Below are 12,475 nucleotides of genomic sequence, written 5' to 3' on the forward strand. Positions count from 1 at the left end.
GTGCTTTTACCAACAAGTCTAAGACCTCCATCAAACCACGAGTCATTTAATTCTTGCCCTCATATACACACACATAATATATATACACGCATGCAACTTAGAGGCGATGATTTCCACCCTTCTGACTAGATTAATCTCTGCCTACTGTTCTAGCTGAAATAGGGGTTGCTTTAGGACAACGCCTGACAGTGTAATTACGCTTCTGCAGCCATGATATAGCACTGATTGCTTAAGAAGTACATGGATGAGAGGCTGGAAAAAACAATTGGTTTACTCAAATAGAAGCCAGCATGCCTGACAACACCACCTCAGGCTTATGAACTAATAGAAACCTTTGTAAAGAAAGGTAACCAAGATAAAATTTCAGTAAGACAAGGCAAGAAAATCACAAGCATACAGATCTCAGCTACTCTATAGTGCTTTGCTTCTGCATTTCATTGTGCTTGTGGATGCAGCCTCCTTTCTTTTCTCACCTCACAGAAACTTCCAGCAGAGCCATTTTACCAGCGGGCCCCACTGCAAACGCCATCAAAACAGGTGGGAGTTGGACAGGAAAGAGAGGAAGCATTTTCTCCCTGCTATGTCAGAAGCCAAATATGAAGATTTCAGCTTTCTTCCTCTCTTCCTGCCCTATGGCACGTGCATGAGTGATCAGCAACTAAAGCAAATGAGGGTTCTGTAAAGACTGTGTGCTAAGATCGATGAATAGCAACATACTCTGGCTCTGTCAGCGGGGTGGTCTCGTTGGGCTCTGTGTGTTTTCCCCCATCGTGGTTGGGGGTCCGCTCCTCTTCAGTCCGCACTTCCACAATAGGCTCCTTGGACTCATCTTTCCTGTAACAAGAGAATTAATTAGAATCACAGAGATTACAGAGAGATTGGTTACAGTTCACACTGGGTATCCTCCTGCAAAGACACGCTTCAAATACTGATGGTGACTGTGAGAAATAAACTGCGCTGGACAACAGATTCCTTTTTGTCACCCCCAACAGAATGAGCAGAAGTGATGATGATACTCACGAGAAGGCAGCTTTGCCCTCCTCCACGTCTTTGCCCTTGGCTCCTGGTCCAGACTTGCCACATAAGTTGACAGCAATGCACATCAGCAGGCCACATTTGTTCAGGAAGTAGCAGGTGACATCCACAGCCACCAGGAGCAGCACAAAGATAACAATGAGGATGCCTACAATGGCAGCAGTCCCCAGGCCTGATGTAGGGCTAGTGCTGGCTTTAGAGACCAAAACAGAAGAAAAGCAGTGTAGTTAGAAGGTGAGCTGGGGATACCTATGGCTCAGGCACAGCTATAGGTTGCAAGCATGGGAAACTCACAAAACATGCACTTTTTCTCCAGCAGCCATGTGTAATAATCAGTACTTTATCTTACAGACGTGCAGGACAACCTACCTGAAAGGACAGGTTTGTTGGGACCTGACAGGGCCCTGGCAGTTTCTATTGGCCTAAGGACAGGGAAAGCAGAACATGGAAAACTTTTCCATTGTAATGTATACACAGCTGGAACTCTGAATGGTTCCTGTTGTCCTTCACCACTGTCCCAAAGGACACACAGTGACTCTGATGCTGCCAGCCTAGAACCAGGACAAGCACCATGGCTGGAAGTGAAGCTCTGTAGCATGACGCTCCCTGGTGGGACACTGAATGCTGGGAAACACCAGAGGGGCCTGAATGTTGATTAGCCCCTTGTATGGTGCAAATGAGCCCGCTTCAAGAAGCTGACAAGCTCTGCTCTTACAGGGGTCTTGCAAAGCTGCTCCCAAGCAAACCCTTTTGAGAACAGGGACTCATGAGCTTTGCCATCAACTTTTAGAAGTATGAAAGAGACAAAGAGCGGCCTCTGGCAGGGACAGATCAGCATCTCCCAGCATCTGGGGATGCGGGTGAGGCATGCAGCAAAGCCAGGACTCGCTCTAGGAGGCAAAGGAAATTGCTGGAGGAACCAACTTGCCGAGGTCCTTCAGCCTTCCTCCAACCAGCACAGGCTGGGAAGGTCTGACAACTTCTTCCATTGGTGTCTTTCGATCCAACACAGGGCGCTGTTCACGGCAGCAGGAGTTGTACTAATGAAACCGACAGTGATTTTAAGGCAGCAGCCAGGCAATAAGCAGTAAAATCCACAGGCAAGAAATATATGTTCACATGCATTGCAGTATAGAATTGGACCCAAATTCATGCTGCTCTCTGAAACTTACAATCTTTGTTGATTTCAGAATTTGAATACAAAGGTGAGACACTTGCACAAGTAAGATCGGCCTCCAAATTTACAACAGCCAAGGCAGTGCAGCAGGGCAGTGAGTGAGCCCTTGAGTCCGGACATGAGGCACCATCAGGGCAGGTGCTCTGCACACCAAGCAGCACTAACACTGCCTGTCCTACTCTGAGATCTTCACTGACACGTATTAAAGAAAGGATATCGACAGGACTGCTTGGGCTGAGCTGCTTAGTAATTCCTATGATATCACCTAAAACCCTCTATGTTATTTGCAGAAAGGCTGACAAGGGTTGGAGTGTACCGGGCTGACAGGACTAAGACTGTGTAATTTGAGCAAGAAGTGATTCCTTGGCTAAGGAAACTTTTTGAAAGCCATCAGCTGTGGCTTCCCAGCCTCCAGCTCCTACGCCCTAAACACAACCCACTGTTGGTCCCCCTCATTTGGTTCAGAATAGTTCTTCCCAAGCTGCTGCTCTTCAGGGAGAGCGCTCTGCTGAGCCCAAACAGTTCAGCATCCATCAGAGGTCTGTCACAGCTCAGACCAGCAGGTTGCAGCCATCCCATGCTCCGCTTCTCAGCCGGAGCCTGCATGCTCAGCAAGGGCTGTGCATTGGATAGAGCTTGTCACTCATGTTTACTGCGACAGCTGAGAAGGATGAGCATGTTTGTGGTTGTCCTCAGGAGCCTTGCACTGCTCTCCCACTAAGATGCAATTCTTTTCATTTCTGCTACTTCTTTCTTTTTACCGTCAGATGTCACAGACCCCACACACTTGGAATCTCTTTGCTGGGAAGCCCCATAAAGCAGCCCTTGGCCTCTGCAGCTGATCCATGCTGACTGTAGCACGTGACAAGATTAAATACATGAGACAGAACATCCTTAGCGTGAGGGAGGTAAATGTTTCATTTTGAGACAAGGAGTTTTGTTTCTCCTTCTGAATTTCCCTTTATCTGAAGGTCACTCTGAGGCTCCCAGCTGTGACATCTGGAGAACAAGTCCAGCAAGTGCTTGGCAGAATGTCTGTGCTGCAGCCCCTGCCAACACCTTGCATCAAGCTGTGCTAGTACCGAATTCATCAGCCTCCAATGTATGATGGGAGGGAGGAGGGTACACATTTTCTGTCTCCTGATGTATTGAGGATTCTTGGATAGATGATGTAATAGTTAACACAGATCACAGCAGCTCCTGGAGGAAAAACTAAAGCTGTGTCAAACTTCTCTCATCTACAACATCTCCCAGGGAATGAGCTCCTTGGCAGCTGCTGGAGGGCCCCATGGGAAGCACCACACAGAGATACTGCCTAGAAACAGCGCTGAGGAAGAAGGTTACACCGGGAAACACCACAGCCTGGTCTGAAGAATTGAAACAACACAAAAACTGACTTGGGAAACACAGTGTAACATAACCAAATAAATGTGCAGGGATGGATTAGGTCATTGCAGCCCTAGAAATACCTACATGCAGCAGAACAGTACATACAATAAAGGCACTTTATTTGAGCAAAGATACAACAAATTCCAAAAGCTGGAAACAGGAGGTGGATGAGTTCAGGCCAGAAATAAGGTATGAAATTGTAACAGAAATCTCCACACGAAAGCAAAATGTCATACCTTCCTCCACCCATCTGATCGAACATATTTGCTTTACTTTCTAAGGAGGAATGATATGGAGGTTATTTAGTGCTACTGCTGAAAGGACTGTCTGAATGTTCACCTTCCTCTACTTCGGATTAATAACAGAAAGCAGGAATGGAAGGAACAGATGGGTGGTGTTCTGAACAACATGTGCCATTCCACTTCAAATTACAGCAGCAGGTTCTTCTATGTCTGTGTGTATCACGTTTGGAAGCAGTTTTATCTCTCTGACAGCCATTGTGAGCACCTGTACAACTTACATTAACACTGTCAAACACCCTGCACAACTCACAGGGGAGAAATGCAGAATGCAAGTAACCCTCTATTCCATGACAGCAATGTGCGTTTCCACATGGAATCAGGCCCAACTTGCTTGCTTTAACCTTAACTACTGTGAAGCAGAAATGCCCAGTGGTCTGTTGAAAGCACTCCTTTCACATCAGCAAGGCAAGAGATACTTTCAGAAACACAGCTGAACTCTTCAGACTGTCACCAACATGTTGGCTCCTCCAGCGGTTGGCTCTAAGCACCACCTCTGTATTTCCCTATGACTGACTCCCTGGGCAGCCTGTGCCAATGGCCACTCTTCTGGAGAAGTCTTTCCTAATATCCAGCCTGAACCTCCCCTGGCACAACCTGAGGTCGTTCCCTCCTATGGTCTCTCCCATTTGACATGCAGCTGAAGGAATGCTTCATCAGGTATCTCTGAATGCAGAGACTGATTGACAAACTAAGAACAGAGCTGCTGGCATCCCAGGGGTCAGGAGAGATCCTGCACAGCTCTGCAGTTCATTGCACACGGAATCATCTCTTCTAGAGGACCCAGATCCCAGCCTTCCCGGAGGTATGACATTCCCACAGAACACATACGTGCCAAGTTGTGTGTGCTGAAAATCTGAGTGTTTGAGCCTTTTCAGGTTCCAGCTGTGAATCTGTCTCAGCTCTGAGTACAGAAAAAGGGCACTCACTTTTCTGCAAGCTTTTTAGATTTTACTGACATCAAGAATAAGGCCCAGGATCTTGTCCAGTGTTGACTGCCAGAGATCAAGGATCTAATACATGTATCTGAAATCTAACATTTACAAACCCATGTAAACAGGCAGTGAAAATACCACTTATGCTCTTTATTTTTCCAAACATGGGGACTCACTTTTTATATATATTCCATGTTGACTGGACTCCTGCTTTCAGTTGAGTAGGGGAACCATTTAATACAGCTTTCATCATGTAAGTGACCCAGGCTTTGCTTAGTCTCTGCAGGTAGCAGCCCATGGGAAAGTAATGCATCCCCACAGGCCTGGAGAAAGAATGGCTCCCAGCGGGGCTGCTCTCAACTCATCCACCAGTTATGACCAGAAAGTAATAGCTTTGGCACGTTGGTTTTAATACTCCAGAGCTGGGTGCTCAACCTCACCTATGCCTCAACCTGTGCCTACAAGCTGCTATTAGATCTATGGCTGACTTTAATAACCTCAGCTATGGGAAATTCACACAGCTTTTTAGGATTACGAGTACTTCCACTACACTGAAGTGTAAATGCAGAAAGCCAAACAAATTTGCTGTGTTCCAGATCACTGGAGGTGAGAGCGCGGCTTTAGCTGTTTGGTTTGGTAAAAATAAATATAAATCCACATGGTTTGAGTGCAACACCTGCAAAAGGTTTCCATTTATAATGTAGATGGAGAAGTTCACAAATTATCAACTGAATAAACAGAGCAGCGTCTGATGTGCAGAACATAAAATGCACAGATAGAGAAGGCTGACGATGGCAGCAGGGTTTGTGCTTTGTCCCATTTGGGTAGAAAGATGAATCTCATTCTGCACAACGCTGATAGTTATTGATAGCTCAATAACTGTGCCAGCAATTCCATTCCTTTCCACTCCAGACCCCCTTACAGAGAAAAAGAGACCCAAGTGGATGGAGACACCCAGTTTTAGAAGAGCAACAGAACCAAATGGATTTCCCCCCACAAAAGACAGCCCATCCGGTGCACACAGTTTTGTTCTCTTTTCTTTTTGAGGGGAAAAAGGAAAAAAAAGGAAAAATAAAAGAAGATAACCTGCAATTTGTTCAACGAAATGCAATACACAGAGCTCAGTAACAAAGCTGCATTATATTTACACCAAGGATTAATCCTGTCTGACAGTGTCACATGCACAGTTAACCACAAATATGATTAAAGATCAGTAGTAATAACAATTTAGACCATCAGGTCATTTGATTCAAGCTAATCTTCTCTGTTAAAATGGCAAGAAGAGAGACCTCTCTTTGAAGTTGATAGTATGGTAGTAGAGAACCAAGCAATGTTAGACAAGCATCCATTGCAAATCTTGGGCTGGACGATGCCCCAGATCCACTACGGGTCATGGGATATCTGACTGCACACAGAGGCTGATGAAGTCCCAAAGGATCAACCACATGAAAGGAGAAATAAAGAAACATATTCACACCACCACACTGGGACAACCTAACAGCCAGACATTGGAACCCACTCACAAAAGCCCACAGAGGAGTATGGGTGCTCAATAGGATTCTCTCTGGCAAGTTTGCTTCCCTGTTTTCACTCTCCTGGCTGACATATGTGGGCAGGGCTTCAGAAACTCAACCCAGTGGTGATCAGCACCAGATATGTCAGCAAATCAGCAAAGATCCATTTGGGGCTTTTATGTGCATGTGTGCATGGGGAACCTTTTTAAAAGGCTTTCAATACTCTCCTACGATGAAAAAAGCGAGCAAGCAAAAAATTCTTCCTTTACATTCATTAAAAAGGGCAAATTCATTACAAGTAACAAAAGTTGTTAAAGACAAAACACTTGGTTTAAACCTTTTCTCCTCGTTACAAAATATTAACTTGTTCAAATGACACAATTCTTTTCTCCCCCCCCATTCCTGAACTGACGGGATCCTCTGTATCAAAGTTATCTGCTTTCAACACCTCGGCAGGACCCAGGGCTCTTCAAGCAAATATTGCTTTATTGTAAGTTTCTAACAGAGCAAAAGCAGAGTCACTGCAGAAAGAAGCAATGAAACAAAGGAGGACGACGTTGATGGACTTCCCAAGGTCGCTGCAGGTGCCAGACAATGGTTCCCAGGAGGGGAAAATATGGTTGTTTAAAAAGCAAATTTGGTGCATGTGGCAAGCGTGGATGTTTCCCGTGAGATCCAAGGTGACATGTATGACGACAGACATAGGAAAGGAACAAGGGGAGAAGGGGAGGGAAGAAAGGATGAGGAAGAAAGAAAGAAAAAAAGAGAGACAGAGAAAAAATAGATAAAAAAAAATTAGGTCATAAATATAGAAAACATAAGAATCAAAGGTTTATTTAATTAAGTAAACTAAAATGGCTAAAGGTTAGAAAATAGCACCAGCACATTCACAGCGACAAAAGGGCCAGGTTCAGAAGCTCAGCAAAGTCCAAGGCCGCAGAGCAGAGTTCAAGGCAGGGGTTAAGGGGTTAGCAAGCAAATGAGATTCAAAATGATGGAACAGAAGGCACAGCGATCAACACAAGAAGAAGCCTGTCTGATATTTGAAAGGACAACACGGCCTTTTCCAAAGAAAAACAAAAACACTGGCTCTTCTGCAGCAAACAAACGATCCGCCTGCCTGCCCACATCCTTCCTGGGGTTCACATTACACATCTGGGTGAGTAAAACCTCTGCAGATGGGAGGCCCAGGAGCACAGCTGGCTTTTCCATTCAGCCTTCTAGTTGCCCGTGAACTGATCTAATGCAATGAGATTTTCATCACCCTTCCAGGACACTGTGAAAACTCTATGGAGGCGATGAAGCAAAGTAATGCACAGAGCCTCTTCGCCACTGCAATTTCGTGTAGCAGCCTTCATGTCAACAGAGCACTCTGACTACATGTCAGAGAAATCTAGGCTGCCCTCTGGAAGTTCTTCGTTGAACATGATTAGTTGAGAAAGCTCAGGGAACCAAAGCATCTGGAAGTACCTTGAAAGGCCCAATAAAAGCCAAAGGTCTGCACAAAATGAAGCAAGCTAGAGAGACAGGTCACCAATGCAGCACAGGCAGCAGCAGCCACTTCCTTGCACAATGCCCTACTTGCTCCTCAACCAAGGCACGTTCTTCCCAAGAAACATCTGCATTCACTTGCTGTGTCAATCCTGCAGCAAGCTTGCAGAGTGAAAACAACCATTTTTCAAAGAGCTTTCAACATTTCTAAGTGCAACACTGGAAGGAACTAGCTGAGATCCTGACCTGCTTCATACCAGATAAAGTGAGGAGTAATTCCCGAGAGGCCGAGCAAAATGCACCCATGAAAACAAAGTGGACATTTAAAAAATCCCCCTTCTTTTTAGGAGTCCTTTCTCATGTTTCTGTTGCATTTAAAGGGCTCAGTGGAATCTGAGATTATTGCTTTTCCCTTTGCCATGGACTGCAGCACGAACTGTGTATTCCAAAGGAAACAGAGTTCTTAAAGATTGCTAATGCCCTATGCAGGACATCCCAGCTGTCCCGGGTACCTCCTGGCACCCTACGACTGTGTAACAAAGACAGAGAGCACCAGCACAGAGAGGCAACACTGCGGTGGGGAAGAAACAAAACCTGCTTATCAGTTCTTGGAGCTTTTCCCTGAGGAGATGCACGGCAGTAAAGGAATGCTCTGTCTGCTGCTTCCAATCTGCGTCTTACTGTTCTGGCCTGAAGTTAAGGCACTCTTTGCCAAATTATCCCCACCTTCCCCTGCCTCATTAGTCACAGTTGTCCTTCAAATATGTGAGTGCAGTAAGTAGTAGTAGTGCTGCTGAAAATGAGAATCAGAGGGTAAGTTGCTTAATGAGTTACGGAGTGTCATTCCAATGCAAACTGCAGTCTTGTTCAGACTTCCCAGTCTTTCTTTTGCCCCATTCTCTCCCCCTTCCCATCCATATGCTTGTTGCTGTACACATCTTCTAGCCCCAGCCATCCAGGACACTCATTTGGATGCTCAACAACGCTATCTGGCTTGATCGAGTGGAGGTTAAGCACACAAACTGCACCAGCTCTCAGACAGGACAGGGGAACGGAGGATTAAGGACTGAATTCTCAATGCAAAGGGAAGACTGATGAAAACTTTGATAATTCTGAGCAAAACCATGAGACTGAGCTAAGAAACTGGAGGACAGAATACAACCCAATCACTCCCTGCAGCATGGACTGTCAGCACCAATCTGGGCACAGAGCTGCTTCAGTCGGTCTGTGCACTGAGGACCTGACCCACAGTGTGCCCTCCTGCCTCCAGCCAGTCTGAGCTTTAATTTACAGCTGGTCCAGCAATTCCATCCCTCAGGTTAGGGGTTTGTTATTAAATGGTTCAAAACTACACCTGCATAGCAATAAACACTGCCTTTCTTTCTAATGCCTGCCAGCAAACTGCAGGATTGCTGGCACCTCAGCTCATAGTGCCTGCCTGTTTCTCATAGCATTTATGTTTTTACCTCACATTTTGAGAAGTCTGTCTGAAACAAGTTTCCAACAGCATTCTTTTGCACTTTGGTTACCATTCTCTAACTCCCTGCCAGACAAGAAAACAACGCTACTTTAAAATTACATCTTTTTAAATCTCCATTTTATTTAATAAAAACTCTTTAGAGAAAGATTTTCCCTCTCCCCCTTCATGACTGTTAGCAAACTCCTCGTGTCTTTTTCCTCCAAAGGCTGAACTGGATGGACAAATGGGCAGTAAGCAAGCACAAAGCAGGTCTGGAAGGTAAATCTGAATTGTGAAAAGCATTGCACCGGAGATGTAAGTGGTCTCCTTTGCTTTACTTTAAGCTGTGAATCTTACTTTCTGGTTTCAGAAAGCCTTTCCTGTCCACTGCTTTTCACACGTGGCAATGCTGTTACCCTGATGCTAAAGCCAACATTCCCTGCAAGCAGTCAGACAGCTTTGTCATGTCACATTCCTATCAGTGTACTGCTAATGCTGTACATACCATAACGTGGGCTACACTGCAGGTATGTACGTGGCAAAAATCAAGCTTTAGATGGGTAACCAATTATGATAATGGCTTTAAGCAAGCAAGTTGTCAGGGTTACTCAGGCACATTAAAGGATGCAGCACTGTTGCATTAATTGGAAGCAGAAAACAATGGTAAAGCTTATGATTGCCATACCTGGGATGACAGTAGGCTGAGCAGATGTCCGGAAAGCATAGTGAGCGGGTTTGGACTTCCCCTGCTGGTTTTCAGCTATCACATAAACCTCGTACTCTGCATTCCAGTCCAGAGACTTGAGCATGACGTGGTCGCTGCCAGAAGGCAGTCTGATCTCTGGTTTCCATTCTGAGGAATGTTTCTGCATGACAACGATGTGGCAGGTGGGGATGCAAAACAAATGGCACAATGTTAGCAACGTCTGCTCTGAGAGCAGGGTAACAGCTGACTAACAAAGGGAAAAGCAGGAAGGGTTCTACATTAAGAGCATTCTTACACCCCTTAGAGAGTGAAGTTATATCTTCTGCAGGACAGATCTACCCCGACCTTGTATTTGGCCCAGCTTATCAGGATTGTTCTGCTCTGTTCAAGGAAGATTTTCAAAGGGGTATGCAACCAGCAACTTGATGACTCCCACTCGTTTCACGGAATGCAGATGTTCATTTTGCCTATACTAATTTGAAAAACCTACTTCCAAAGTACCTTGAGACAAAGGCATAGTGGGGTAGGCTAACAAAGCAGTTTAGTTTCTGTTGGAATTTACAGCTTAAGCACTGTTATTCTGTTGATATTCTGTATAGATCTACCTGCAAGACAACAGAACTGCTCAGGTTGGACGGGACCTTGAAGATCACCCAGTTCCAACCCCTCTGCCATGGGCAGGGCTGCCCCCACCAGCTCAGGCAGCCCAGGGCTCCACCCTACCTGGCCCTGAGTGCCTGCAGGGATGGGGCACCCACAACATCTCAGCTTCAGAGCTGACTGCCAAGGTAGCTGCTTGCACAGTAGTACCTGAGTACTGAACAGGCCACAGACAGACAAGGTTTGGGCACTGATCATACTTACAGCTTTGTATTTGATCAGGTAATGCCTGATTGGGGAGCCACCATCATCCTGCTTGATAACGTTCACTTTGATGGAATTTCCGTCTTCTCCCATCTGCCCTTCCAGTTTGGGTGCACTGGGTTCCCCTGAAACAATGGTGCATTTATGCTTAATTGTAAAAGAGAAATCATTAGGAAAAAAAGTCCTCAAAATCAGAACAATACTTCACTTGCATTGGCCTTACTCAGACACATCCGCAAGACCCAAGCTCTGATGGCATTTGGTAGTTCACTTTCACTGATGTAATTTATCAGTTCTGCATATGCCTGAACAGAGTCAGAAGTTAAGTGAAAAAGACACCACTATTCCATGAGAATACCCTGGAGCAAAACCCAGTTCCTCACTGTTTCTGTTCAAAAATACTGGTCTGAGTCATCTGGAAGTTGAGTTAGAGCATACAGCAAACAGGCAGGATTTAAGGCAATGTGGATGTAAGATGCATCACTGACAAGTGACGTCCTTGTCATGCTCACCTGTGTTTGCACTGGTTTTATAGTCCCTGGACCATGGACTCACTGCTGTGGTCACTTAAATGGGTGTAAAAAACAATACAAGTGCAACACATGTTTTCACTGGTTTACCTAATGGGAATGAATATGGGCTGGAGAGAATGAGACCCATTTCATCACTCTGTGATAACCACATTTAAAATAATAAGCCATCCTTCTTAAATTTGCACCCCTGAAATCAGCAGGAAATTGGTTTCCCTTTTCCTCTTCAGGGCACGCTGATTTACATCCATACCCTTTTCACACCATGCCTCCAACTGCCCTTTCCTCACCAGGCTGCCCATAACCTTCACATACAGCCTGCAGGACAGCCACCTATTGGTTTGCTTCTGTGGAAAAGGAAACCCACCAAACAACCACAACATATGCATCTAATCAGCAAAAGAACTGAGAAAAGAGCGCAGGTCTCTTAAGAAATGACAGAGACTCCAGGAGCTCAGATTCTGCTTAACTTTATCAGCTCTTGGATGCCTGCTTTGCTCCATTCCAAGCAAGATGAAGCCATGGGTTCCCTATGCCAATCCCACTTGAGGTTGGACTTGGAGCTATTATTTCTACAGCTCCAAAGTATCCCACAAGCTCAAACGCCACTGAAATCCAGTAAGATTTGACAGGAAATAATAATAGTAAATCTTGCTGAAGCTTGCTGGGTTGCTTTGCAGTACATTCTGACTGTGCTCCATGATGCAGTCCCACTGCTTCAGCCACGAGCTCTGGGCTTAAAACTCTTTAGGAACCTTTGACCCTTTCAGCTGTTATTCTCTGAAGGCTGATCTGCTTCATTTCTTTACGGGTAATTTGAGCAAAACCAACAAGGCAATTATTTGTAAATTAAAGCTTTCAAATCACCTGCAGTTGGCACTGCCAACCAACTCTTAAGATTAACTGCACTCTGCTGGCTGTTCTCATTACAGGCTCGTAATCCTCAGACTATTTCATCTATCAATTAAAGTGGCTGAATGTTAAAAAGTGAAAAACAAAATAAATCCCAACCTAACAAACCTCCTGCACCTCTGCTTTGCCAAACAGACTTCAGGCACTTCAAAAGCTATTTGTTT

General features: G+C 45.2%; 1 protein-coding gene across 13 annotated transcripts in view; it reads right to left on the reverse strand.

Moving 5' to 3' along the window:
- NCAM1 (neural cell adhesion molecule 1) overlaps window positions 1–12,475 on the reverse strand; it is a 74,281-nt gene that overhangs the window by 6,786 nt on the left and 55,020 nt on the right. For 9 of the 13 annotated variants that reach the window (XM_015884030.2, XM_015884032.2, XM_015884026.2 and 6 more), the window contains 4 exons: window positions 10,870–10,994; window positions 9,985–10,165; window positions 1,021–1,228; window positions 718–834 (listed from right to left, as the gene is read on the reverse strand). In XM_015884030.2, the coding sequence (XP_015739516.1) occupies window positions 718–834; window positions 1,021–1,228; window positions 9,985–10,165; window positions 10,870–10,994 (631 nt within the window). Of the gene's footprint in view, window positions 1–717; window positions 835–1,020; window positions 1,229–3,703; window positions 6,928–9,984; window positions 10,166–10,869; window positions 10,995–12,475 lie in introns of those variants that run through there. The other 4 variants (XM_015884034.2, XM_015884035.2, XM_015884038.2 and 1 more) reach the window with 1 other exon arrangement.

Source organism: Coturnix japonica, chromosome 24 (genome assembly GCF_001577835.2).
Source record: "Coturnix japonica isolate 7356 chromosome 24, Coturnix japonica 2.1, whole genome shotgun sequence".
NCBI lineage: Eukaryota > Metazoa > Chordata > Aves > Galliformes > Phasianidae > Coturnix > Coturnix japonica.